The 11,495-nt window shown below is 40.3% G+C and overlaps 1 protein-coding gene across 1 annotated transcript in view; it reads left to right on the top strand.

Annotated features, from left to right (window-relative positions):
- Positions 1-11,495, top strand: part of LOC123985193 (protein O-mannosyl-transferase TMTC1-like) — a 155,120-nt gene that overhangs the window by 94,261 nt on the left and 49,364 nt on the right. The window contains exons 5-6 of the mRNA XM_046072634.1: positions 5,410-5,491; positions 5,738-5,841. Coding sequence (XP_045928590.1) covers positions 5,410-5,491; positions 5,738-5,841 — 186 coding nt within the window. The remainder of the gene's footprint in view (positions 1-5,409; positions 5,492-5,737; positions 5,842-11,495) is intronic.

Genomic DNA, 11,495 nt, shown 5'->3' with positions numbered 1-11,495 from the left:
CGCCACGCAACTTTCGAAACTCTTCCATCTCACGGAGAAAAGAAGTCAGGTCATGAATGTTAATACATCAGTACTGCCAAAGCTAAAGGAAAATACAAAAAATATTCTATCATATAGTTCATCGAATAAATAAAATAAAATAATTTTATTTCTACATATTAGATATAGAATAATATTATCTAATATTGTTAATTTCTCTACCTTTTCTTTCATTAAGGCTGTGTCTCCTTCTGGCAACAATAACAGCAGCCATCTCTGCAACACTTGGCGGTTTGCACCTTCCTCTCAAACATATTAAACACAGATGCTGTTGCACTCACATGAAATTGCGTTTAGGCTTGGTAGATCACATTGCGTGTAGTAAATAAATGTATTTGCATGTTAAACCCCAAATTGCATATTCATTAAGGCAAAAGTAGTAAATGAACAACAGGTGCTATCTTGCACTTTTAAAAAAACGTCATTCTGCGTGCACACCATTAGTAGATCAGCTTACGTGCTAATTTGCAGTTGATATCAGGTTTGCACACGTTTTTACTCACGTAACCCTTTAGTAAATTATTAGTAAAATTAGTATTATTATTATTACGTTCATTATATTTATATTTGTATCCATTCATGATTGCTACTACTATTTAATTCATCACTACTATTTATCATTACATTTCTGCTTGCTGTAAAATACTGGAAATTTGCACACTACCTTATATTTATTTTTTATATTTATATTTTAAATTACTTTATTCATCATATTTCCTACTTTATTGTTATATCTGTTCCTTGACAGGCAAGCTGAGCAATTGTGACAAAGGAATTTCCCCTCGGAGATCAATAAAATATTTCTGCTTCTGCTTCTAATAGGGAGGATTATTTAGCCCCTCAGGCATTTGATGTCTAACTATGTCTATCTCCAAGCTCAAACAGCATACAGGGAGTTTGATGTATTTTTGTTGTGATGTGTGTTTAGCATAAGTCAGCTGATGTAACTCTACCTCTGCCTCCTACAGCTTTGATCACATATAGAATTGTCATGAAAAATAAAAACAAAAATACATTATAGTAGGGACTTTTCCCTATATTGAGTTATTTTACTTATTAATGTTAGTATATCTCCTTCCTTATGACTGGTATAGGATAAAAACCCAAATCATGAAGGGATTAGTGCTTTTACCTGGAATCTCTTTATGAGTGCATGTCACTGGGGCCACTGTAGCTCAGGGGGGTACTAAGCAGAAGGTGGTTCGATCCCCTGCTCCCCCAGTCGAAGTGTCCTTGGGCAAGACACTGAACCCCAAATTTCTCCCGGTGTTTGTGCTGTTGGTATGTGAATGTGCATAAATGATATTTCCATTCTGATTTGCAGTTCGCACCTTATCCTCTGTCATCAGTGTATGAATGTGTGAAAGGGTAATGTGATGTGGTGTAAAGCACTATGAGGGGTCGGAAAGACTAGAAAGGCACTCTACAAATACAGACCATTTAACAATTTTTGCCTTTAGATATTTGTATTGAGAGCATTTTTGTGTGAGTTTTAAGCCCATTAAAAATATTAAGTGCACCGTGCTTCCTTTGAAACAACTTAAGTGGTGATCGGCAGGGAAAACAGCCTCCTTTTTTTTGGACCAAACTCTTTCATGGTAACTCAGGCGAATGCAGAGTCTGACTCCTCTTTGTCATTCTGTCTCTTGGTGCCGCAAACCTCAGCAGAACAGAAAGAGCAAAGACATCATCAAAGACAAATATAGAAAAGGTGAAAAAGGGAGTAGAGAGCTGGGGAGAGAGGCAGCGATGAAACAAATGAGACAGGCTGTGAGACAGACAGAATGTCTGTAGAATTCCTGTGAGAGCTCTTCTCTTCACCGTCTCTGCAATGCTTTGAAAGCTCTGCACAAGGGGAACATCTCAAAGTGATGGGGTGTTGAATGGATTCTCCATGCTTTCCTTTCACTACCTATCTGACTGATCCCCCTCATTTTATTCTCTTGCTGCCTTTTTCTACAGTGAGAGCTTCATCTTTAGTTTCAACCTCAGGCTCATGGATAGGACCATGTGGTCTGGAGGGAGAGTTAATAAATGACCATGGCTGGATCTTTGGATCGATAAAAATATGGGTGAATGGGTGGTAACCTGGTTGACTTTGTTCTAAAAATTGCAGAAAAGCAGACGCACACATGCTATAAATGATGGACTTTTATAAATGACAAAGCTACTGAGAGGTCACAAAACAAATGAAAAAGGTAATGAATCTGAAAGTCAAGATTTGAGATAGCCTGGGGCCCGATTCGTCAACAGAGTTTTGATGGAGAGGACAGACTTGGGAACGTAACACATTTTGTTACCAGTAAGAGAAATTGTGTTTTGGGTTTGTGCAGCCAGGTATTTTTTAAAAATATAGGTGTTATTCAATATTTTCTTATTGTCAACAAATACCATGAAAATACCAAAATTGACAATGTGTACTCTGCCTCTCAATACTTCAAACGGCAACTTTTCTCTTTTCCTGGCTGCTCTGCTCTGTGGAGTTCCCTGATAGATCGCGTTACTTGTTGATGTAGCAAGTCAGCTAACTGCTGCTAACTAGCTGCCATTACCTAATTAGCTCAAATGAGCTTACTCTGCCCGTTTGTGAACTCAGACCACCGGAGTGTGTGTTTAGGTTTACACCTTTACTTAAGCACTGGAGGTTTTCAGGCCAGGGGCAGAGGGACGCCAGGAGGGCGCTCATCAGCCTCCAAGTAAACACGACATGAACAGAACCAAACACAGCCTCATTACATTAATTGACTCAGCCCTGGGGTCACAAGAGCCAAACCGGCAAGAAAACGCCCTTCGTACTGTATTCCCAGTGGTCAGACTCCGTCGGTCTCAGAAATTGTGCTTGGTCCCGGGTCTGGCTGCCGTGTTCACTCACTGGGAGCTGGAATCAGTCCGCACAAAGTCTGCATGAAGGTTTTTACAGGAATAGCAGTCATAGGCAGAGTTGTTGAAACTCTGGAAGTAGTCTGCATGGGGTGTTTTATTTTGAAAATTGACCAGACTCTCGATCTGCTCCGTGCTGCGTGCAATCAAAAGTAGACTTGCTGCGTATTCTCTGTGGAGTGCAGAGCCGCTTCTGGGGCCCGCTGCGACCATGTCTGATGGACTAGTTATTGTGACAGGCCTAGCACCGTGTATCAATGGTTTGCCTCCTTCCTTGCAGATCAGACTTCAGATTTTGTTCAAATTCAAAATTACTGGTCAGAAACATCCAGAGTTCACCACAGAGTACCACAAGGTTCAGTGTTAGAGCCACTTCTGTTTATTATTTATAAACAGAATCAGGCATATCTGATCCGCATAACGTTACAGCATCCGCTGCCGCATTTCTACCGTTAAAAACTGCCAGCTCCCTGCCGCCGCTCGGACTGCATTAATGTTTTTGCTTTTACTTCTGGGGAATCCCTCACCTAAAACAGCCCAGGCTTGTCTCCTTGATTAGTAAATCCGAAAGCACAACAATCATCCAGCATTCTGGCAACGCAAAAAGTAACAAACTCAAAGTAACAGTTTAAAACTTGCATAGGCCTATTGGTTGGCAGGCAACGGAAATTAACGTCTTTTTACCCTCCAAGGGAGCATTTTCATTGGAGTGTGACGTCACGTGAAAACTATGAATAAAGAGTCTGACACTTGGGAAACAGTCCATCTTGACTGCGGTTGAGCACCAAGCATCATCGATGTAAAACACAGACTCCACTTCCTCTCATCTTGCCAGAGTCTTGCGCTGACAGCTCGGAACATGAACCACCTGCAGAGTGCTTGATCCGGGATTTTGATGGGGCAGCTCTCTACAACAATGTGGGCACAACAGTCTCTGAATTCTGTTGTTTGGTTAACATGAGTCCCATTTAGTCCAAACCAGCTCTTTAGGAGCAGAATCAAATCCAAGTTGGGCCAGCATGGCCCCTCTCCTGGCTCTCTTTCCTCTCCTCTGAGCGATCACACCACACCTGCCGTGGCGCCTGGTCTGGTTGTTTGGGCCAGGTGGATCGTGGTCTGCTGCTCTTTAATCCAAAAACCCTGAGGTAACACATTTTTTGGCAATAAAACCGGAAAAAAACAGATAAAAAACAAAAGTGTAGCGAAGATTAAAGGAGCTACAGGCTGCTGCTTCTACAAGCGCTGCCGGTTGCCATATCAACCTGGACAGTACCCTCTCTTTCTTCAGACAAATAAACATAGTATCCCCGTCTGCCTTTTTCCATCTGCGAAACATCTCCAGACCACGCCCTGCTTTAACCTAACACTTTATAGAAGTCACAGTCAGTGCTTTTCTCACATCATGCATTGACTACTGTAAGGCATCCCCAATAAACTTATCGACTTCAACTCCCCAGCTGATTCAATTGCACTAGCTCCCTGTGTCTCCCAGTGGAGTCACTTTAAAATCGTATTATTAATATTCAGAGCCCTCCACAATCCATCCCTCGCTTACCACACAGACCTCCTTCAGACTTTGACTCCACCTCGCTCGGTCTTCCACAGCAGGTCTGCTGCCACTAGCCATCACCCTCAGCAGAATGGATGCCGGGGCCTTCTCCTACGCTGCATCCAAACGTTAGAACTCTCTTCCCCCTCACTGCATATTATTCTATACTGCAATATCGATTTTCAAGTGATTGTTGATGCTTTATTATTTTATTAGTGCTGCTTGTTGTTTATTAAATCTTTATTGGATTTAAGCTCATTTACTGGCAATCTAAGGAGATCAAGTAACAGCTCATGTCAACATTATTTCAGCTTTTTGTAAAAAAAAAAGTGGTTAGTCTTAAGTAAATAACATGTCACATTTTACGTTTTTATTAAATTGCTGTTCCTGTTTACATGAAGTTACAGGTGGTTTTCGGAAACATAAGCTGTAAGGGATTTACCATGTACTTAAGAAACATTCTTTAAAATTATTTTAAAATTCCTTAAAATCTGAACTAGTCCTGAATGTAAGAACATGGAACACGCTGTAAGGGCCCTGATATATACTGGAATATAAAAATGTTGTCATTTTTACTCTGTTCACAGTGAAGGAGCTGACTATTTTAAGAGCACCAAAAAACACTGGTGCAAAAATATCAACAAATTCTGACAACAAAATCCTCCTCATCCTGTGAATTTTTTTTCATTGGTCTCAATTCTGTCATATCGCCTGTGAGAACATAAGCGTTTAAATTTTGATTGTATTGCACTGCTGACTTTATTTTTTTATTTTTTTTAATGTAACCTTAATTTTAACAGCAAAAATAATTGTATTTAACTTTTATTTTAACAATGGTTAAAATAAAAGTTAAATACAATTATTTTTGAAAGTGCTCACTGCTGACTTAAGCCTGCAGATAAAAGTCAGACTGACCTTCTGTATGTCTAACTGTCCTTCAGTCACCTGTCTGGCTCCAGACGCAGGGACCTCTTCCATATCTGCAGCCCATTCATCAAACGAGCCTGTCTCATCTCTGGATATGTGAGTATTTTATTTTATGTTGAAAAGTATCATAGTGGTGGTCCTGCATGCATTGCTAATTACTACATTTGAGTGTCGTCCTGCTGCCCTGCCCTGTTCTCATCCTATGTTAGATTTCAGTATTGGCTTCCATTTTTAAGTGTGTATTGTAAATGGTCTATTGGAGGTAATTTGGCTGCCATAACAAGAAATTGTTGGTGAATTGTAACTGCACTGACTGCACTGTGTATTTCCCCTTTTCTCCAGGTGGTGATCATCATGTCAGTCAGACTGTGGCTGATGGGAGGATCCATGCCTCTCTTCTCTGAACAGGACAACCCCGCCTCCTTCTCCCCTCACCTGCTTACTAGGTCAGTGACAAACACATATACACACACACAAACTGAATTTATAATCTTTCAATGATGTTAAATATGTGTTCTAAAGTGGAAAAAAGTGCATTTAATACTAAGCCATAAATATACTACAGCATCTTTTTATCAGGGCATGCCTAGTAGTGTTAGTGTTAGATGATGAAAGATGAAAAAGCACACAAAAGTAGGTATAAAACTACTGAGAAAATAATTTAATTAATAATACGGACTGGTATTTCATTTTATTATTTTTCGAACTGTAAATATTAGTATTAGTATTAGAGTAGTTAATTTGTACTTTTTACAATGACAGACAAGGTGGATTTGGAGAGTGATTGGACTGATCATTTCTGAAATTATTGTAAATGACCAAACACTACACAATTTCATACTTTCTGTACTCGCAAACAGGTACTTTTGAGGGAAAGTGATAGCCCAACACCAATACAGATTATATATGTAAAAAAGCCAATCAGAGACTCTTTTTTTTTTTTTTTTTAAGAAAGTTGAATATGTTTAACGTAGATAGATCACTTCTGAAAGTCTTTTATGCATCCTTTGTTGAGTCAATCTTAACTCATGCTATGATCTGCTGGTTTGGCAATTTGAGTGTAATTAACAAAAACAGATTGGGAAAAACTGTAAGCATATGTCGATAAATAATTGGCACCGATCTTAACAGTATTGAGCATATGTTTGAGGCCAGAGCCACACAAAGGGCAATGGCCATCTTGGCTAACATCACTCACCCACTACTAGTTTTGCCTACTACCATCAGGAAGGAGGTATACTTACCGAAAACATGCCAGGTCCAACAGATATCTGAGATCATTTGTACCATTAGCTGTTGGGTTTCTCAACAAACTATAGGGATATGTGTATTTGTTGTTTTTATCTATTTATTATCTTATGTTTTTATGTTCTTATGTGTTCTTATGTGTACGACTGTGTATATGTTGGCTACATGTTGTGAACTAAATTGCCCCTCGGGGACATTAAAGATATTTCAATTCAATTCAATTCATGGAGTAGACGTGTTTTTCGGGATCTCCTCTCCATAATTGAAATAACTCGGTCTTTCATATTATATTTTACTTGATTCTCCAGTTTTCTTTCATGGTTCACTTTGCCTGATAACCTCAAGATGACAAAACCGAAAGCCGAAAAGGGGAAGAAGCAGGATAAAACCCATGCAGATGACTAAGCGCTCCCGGAGCTAGCTGACCTGCCTCTGTGGCCCAGTGTCGGTGTTGGGTAGTGTCAACAAGCCTGACACAGGGACAGAGACGAATATCCTCTCTGCTGTATGGTGTTTAAGTAAGACGAAGACTGACCAATTTAATGATTTGGAGGCATCTCTCTCATCTACCAAGGCATCTTTAGTGAGTCTGGGGAACCATATAAAAGAGGTTCAGAATGCTAGCTCCGACTATGACCGCCGCCTTTCGCTCATTGAACAGGCATGCACGAAAATTACGTTGGAGAACAAAGCGCTTCTCCTGAAAGTAATCCACCTTGAGGCTCGCTCCAAGCGGCAAAATATGTAAATCGTTGACCTACCTGAGAAGATGGAGAATGTATACCCACCTTTCGTGGTGAAAAACTGGGTTACAGAGTGACATCCTTTCCTTTGTCTTTCCTCTCTCTCTTTTTTCTCTTTCCTTTTTTGAAAACCAGATTTTGGTTTACTATGCAATATTGTGATCACTGTATTTCTGGCGCATCTACTGACTGCAATTAAACACCGTCACTGATCAGTGCGCTAAGGCAGGATTTCATGCAGATACAGGGGGGTGGTCGGCCAATATAGATGTTTACTTTTTGGTCAATGGGGATATTTAACTTCTATTGCCAAAAACAAAGAGATCATTAATTGTATTATTGTATTTAAAATACTCAATGATGATGGTTTATATAAATATAATTTGATATTAGTTTTTACCTGTTTTTTGGGGCCCCTGTCAGTCAAGGGCCCTTGGAATTGTCCTAATTTTTCCCCCCTATTCGGCGCCCCTGGCTATGTGATGGCAATTCCAGTTTTCAAATATACAGCTCAGGCAAACACTGGTCTTTCTGTGAATTTTATTCAAGTCTTCTGCAGAAGGACTCACAGCAACACACATACGCCGTGTACATGTATGCTCGAATGAGTGAGGAGAGCTCCGTGAGCCTATTATTTATCCCGCTTTAGGGTCAATCATATCATCCCACAGAGACACGTCCCACAAGTCTGGATAACACAGATATTTCGACTGTTACGTTTACACAGATTCAGTGTCACAATCACACATTAGTCTCCCATTATAGTATAGTAATTTTGCGATTCATAATCCGAATAGTTGTTTCTTCGATTCAATAACTGAAAGATTATTCCACTATCAAAATAGTCATTAGTTGCAGCCCTACTGCTAATTAGCATATGTTAGCATGTGAACATGCTAAATTAAAATGATTAATATGGGAACATTAGCATTTCACTCAAAGCACCATCGTGCCTAAATACAGCCTCACATACCTGCTAGCCTGGCTGTAGACGTTAAGTCTGGTTTCTTTGTTCCAGTAGGTCAGCTTCACTTTTGCCTCTGACTGTCTGTACAAACCAACAGGGTATGAATGGACAGGTAAAATTAGTTAACACTGAGTTAAATAGGAGTCAGTAATGAGATAATATTGAGTTAGTATTAAGGGTGCTGGCAGACAGTATCGAGGTCTGGAGGTCCTCTCAGCAGTAAAAAATAGATCTCCTCGCCCTCGGCCACCTGGGAAATTTAAAGCGGATTCTCATATCCCTCGCTCTGTCCTTCCTCTCCGCCTTCTTTTTCTCTTCTCATTATTTCTCCCCCCTTATGTCTGCTGAGTATCAAGTATTCCCATATCACCTCTCTGTGTAACCATGTCTGTCATTGTGTCCTCGCTCCTTCCATCCTGTTCTTGTCTTTGCTGTTCAACATTGGGAGTGTGCAGGTAGAAATACAGTATAAAATAGCTTTTTAAAGCTAATTATGACTTATGGTCCTGTCTTACCCCAGGGTGTGTTCCGGGCCTCTACTTTTCAACCTGCATATGCTTCCTCTAGGCTAAATCATGCAAGATAATAATATTTCTTATCCTAGCTATACAGATGACCCTGATTTACTTAGATTCAATGTATTAAAGACAAGACAGAAATAACTGTGTTTGACAGCAAGGAGAAAAGACTGAAAGCTGTTGCTTTGTTTGATTCCAGAACTATAAAGGCGAAGGCCCAAGTAAGAAATCTTGGTGTTTTAATCAAGGAGGGTTAAATAAAGGGCAACTGGACTTGATTGAAGATACCTGAAAGTATTCCAAGTACTTCAGGTATCTTCATCGTTTCGTTCAAGAGCTGAGATGGCTCAGTGCCCAGTTGAGTCAGCTATGACCACTAATTGTACAGCTGACTTAGCTTATTAGATTAGATAGTTAGCCGCAGTTAGTAGTTATTTAAAGCCCCCCTCCAGTGTATTTTGACATTTCTATGATATTTCATATTTTCATTGTCATTTGCTTACAATGTTGATTACCCACATAGTTTGCCAAATATTTTTTGCCAAATAGCCTGCCTGCCGAGAATTGCATTCACCTCCAAATGCTGCTTTTAAAAGCTATAATATTCTTTGTGGGGTTCATCAATGGTGATAAATGATTCGAAGTATATATTTTATGAACGTTCAGAGTATTTAATATTTTAATACACTTAGAAGTACCATTTCTTAACATTTAATAAATATATTTGGCATTTGATCAATGAGCAGAGCAAATTGTCTGAAAAGGACCTGAAGAGGTAGATGCATAATTTCCACCTCTTTTCTCAGCATAAATGACCGTTATCACCCGCAAAGGTGCATGCAGTTCTCGGCAGGCAAGAATTCTGCACAACACCGGACCATCAGGCCATTGAGGTAGAGGTTTTCTGAATAATCACGCTGTACTTGGCTCTCTATGTGTGTGAGGAGGTGTAGAACAGCTGAAAGCACTGCTTCATTCCTGAAGCCCAGATCCTTTTTCCATCAGACAAGACTCAGGAGAGCAGAACGCCCATGCACCACCTGACAAGTGACTAATTTTCTGTTTCTGCTTCCTGATCCCTCACTACTTTTTTCCTTCTACCTTCTGTCTCTTCTTGTCTGAGCCTCTGTCTATGTGTGATGTGTGTGTGTATGCGGACGTACATGTGTGTGTGGGTGTGTAATTATTTGTGGTTAGAGAGCCTTGAAAAGTGTGGAAAATGGAATTGAATTTATGGACCAGACCCATCAGATGACGGCAGGTGGAGAACATTCTGCTGCATGCTAAACAGCCTGTCAGTATCACCTTGGAGGACTGCCTTATGTGTGTGTGTGCATGTGTGTGAGCAAGACAATCTCTGCAAGTCTTTGTATGCCTATTGACCAGAGCTTGTGTTTATTTCAAACTTTGTCTCCTGTGTCTCTCTCCAACCATCAGTCTCTTTAATAGCCAATCTGAAGAGAAGTTGGGGCAATAAAGGACGACAGCGGAGAGATCAAGAAGAAACAGTAGCAGCGTTGTCTTAACATGTTGTCATTGTCAATGCCCCCCCTCCCCCTCCTGGCCCATCTGCAGATGGCTTCACAGCCATGTTGAGCTTCAGACTCTTCTTTTAGATCAACCTGAAGGAAATCAATACCTAACCTGCGGCTGGGTCTGACTATTCAGAATTCAGTCCAACATGGCCTTTGTCAGAATCAGTCGAGTCGGAAAGGAAAATCAGCTTGGAGTGGTGCTTGGATATGCTAAAGTCAGTTGTGGGAAAGGACTAGCAATGGCCGATGAAAGAAACCTGGTGTCATTAATCTGCTGAGACATGATGATCTCTGGTGTCTCCTTGATCCCTCTCCAGCCATCCTGTCACACCTGGCATGTATTCTCTTTACATGCCAGGTGTGCATGTACCTTGACACATTGCTGCTATTTAAATGGCACATGAATGGCACTTTATAAAAATCATAATAAATTAATAAAAAATAAATCAGACAGTGATATCCAGCTCTGCTCTGACTGGTCCGGTCTAAAAGCAGATTGACCCTGTTATGCAGACTTCCAGCAGAGACAGAGAGAAAGAGCTCAAGTGGATGAGTGAGAGTGTGAGTGTGTGAGTATGGACTTAAATGTTGACATGATATAAAAATTTTCTCTGATCATGAAGCCTTATGTTGCTCTGCAACTCTGTGGTTTATGTGAAGTGTCTGAACTCCACTGCAGACATGAGTCTGTTAAAATACAGACATATGCCGTCTCCTCTATGAAACGTCTGGATCCTCAATGCGCTGTATTATTACAAACTATGATAAAATGATTTTGGGTCACATCTCTGTCTGTCTTTATTGAGTGTTTTCTTTAACAATTTACTGTAATGATTAGAGAGGCTTCTATGAGAGCATCCTGATCCTGATAAGGAGTTAAAAAATGAAAGGAACTGATTGCTTTGTCCGGTGGAGATGTCTGCTGGCCGGTTAACAGGGGGTTGAAGGAGATGGTTGACTGTAGAGAATTTTTCACAGCCACGAGAGCTGGAATAATAACAATTAATTTAATAAGTAACTTAAAGAAAAGCATCAGGAATAATTCTACCAGGGGCAACCTAAATTTGTTTGTGTGTGTGTGTGTGTGTG

This window comes from Micropterus dolomieu, linkage group LG16 (assembly GCF_021292245.1).
Source record: "Micropterus dolomieu isolate WLL.071019.BEF.003 ecotype Adirondacks linkage group LG16, ASM2129224v1, whole genome shotgun sequence".
Taxonomy (NCBI): Eukaryota; Metazoa; Chordata; class Actinopteri; order Centrarchiformes; family Centrarchidae; genus Micropterus; species Micropterus dolomieu.
Note: the sequence above shows the minus strand (reverse complement) of the source record. Positions and strands in the feature narration are given on the sequence as shown.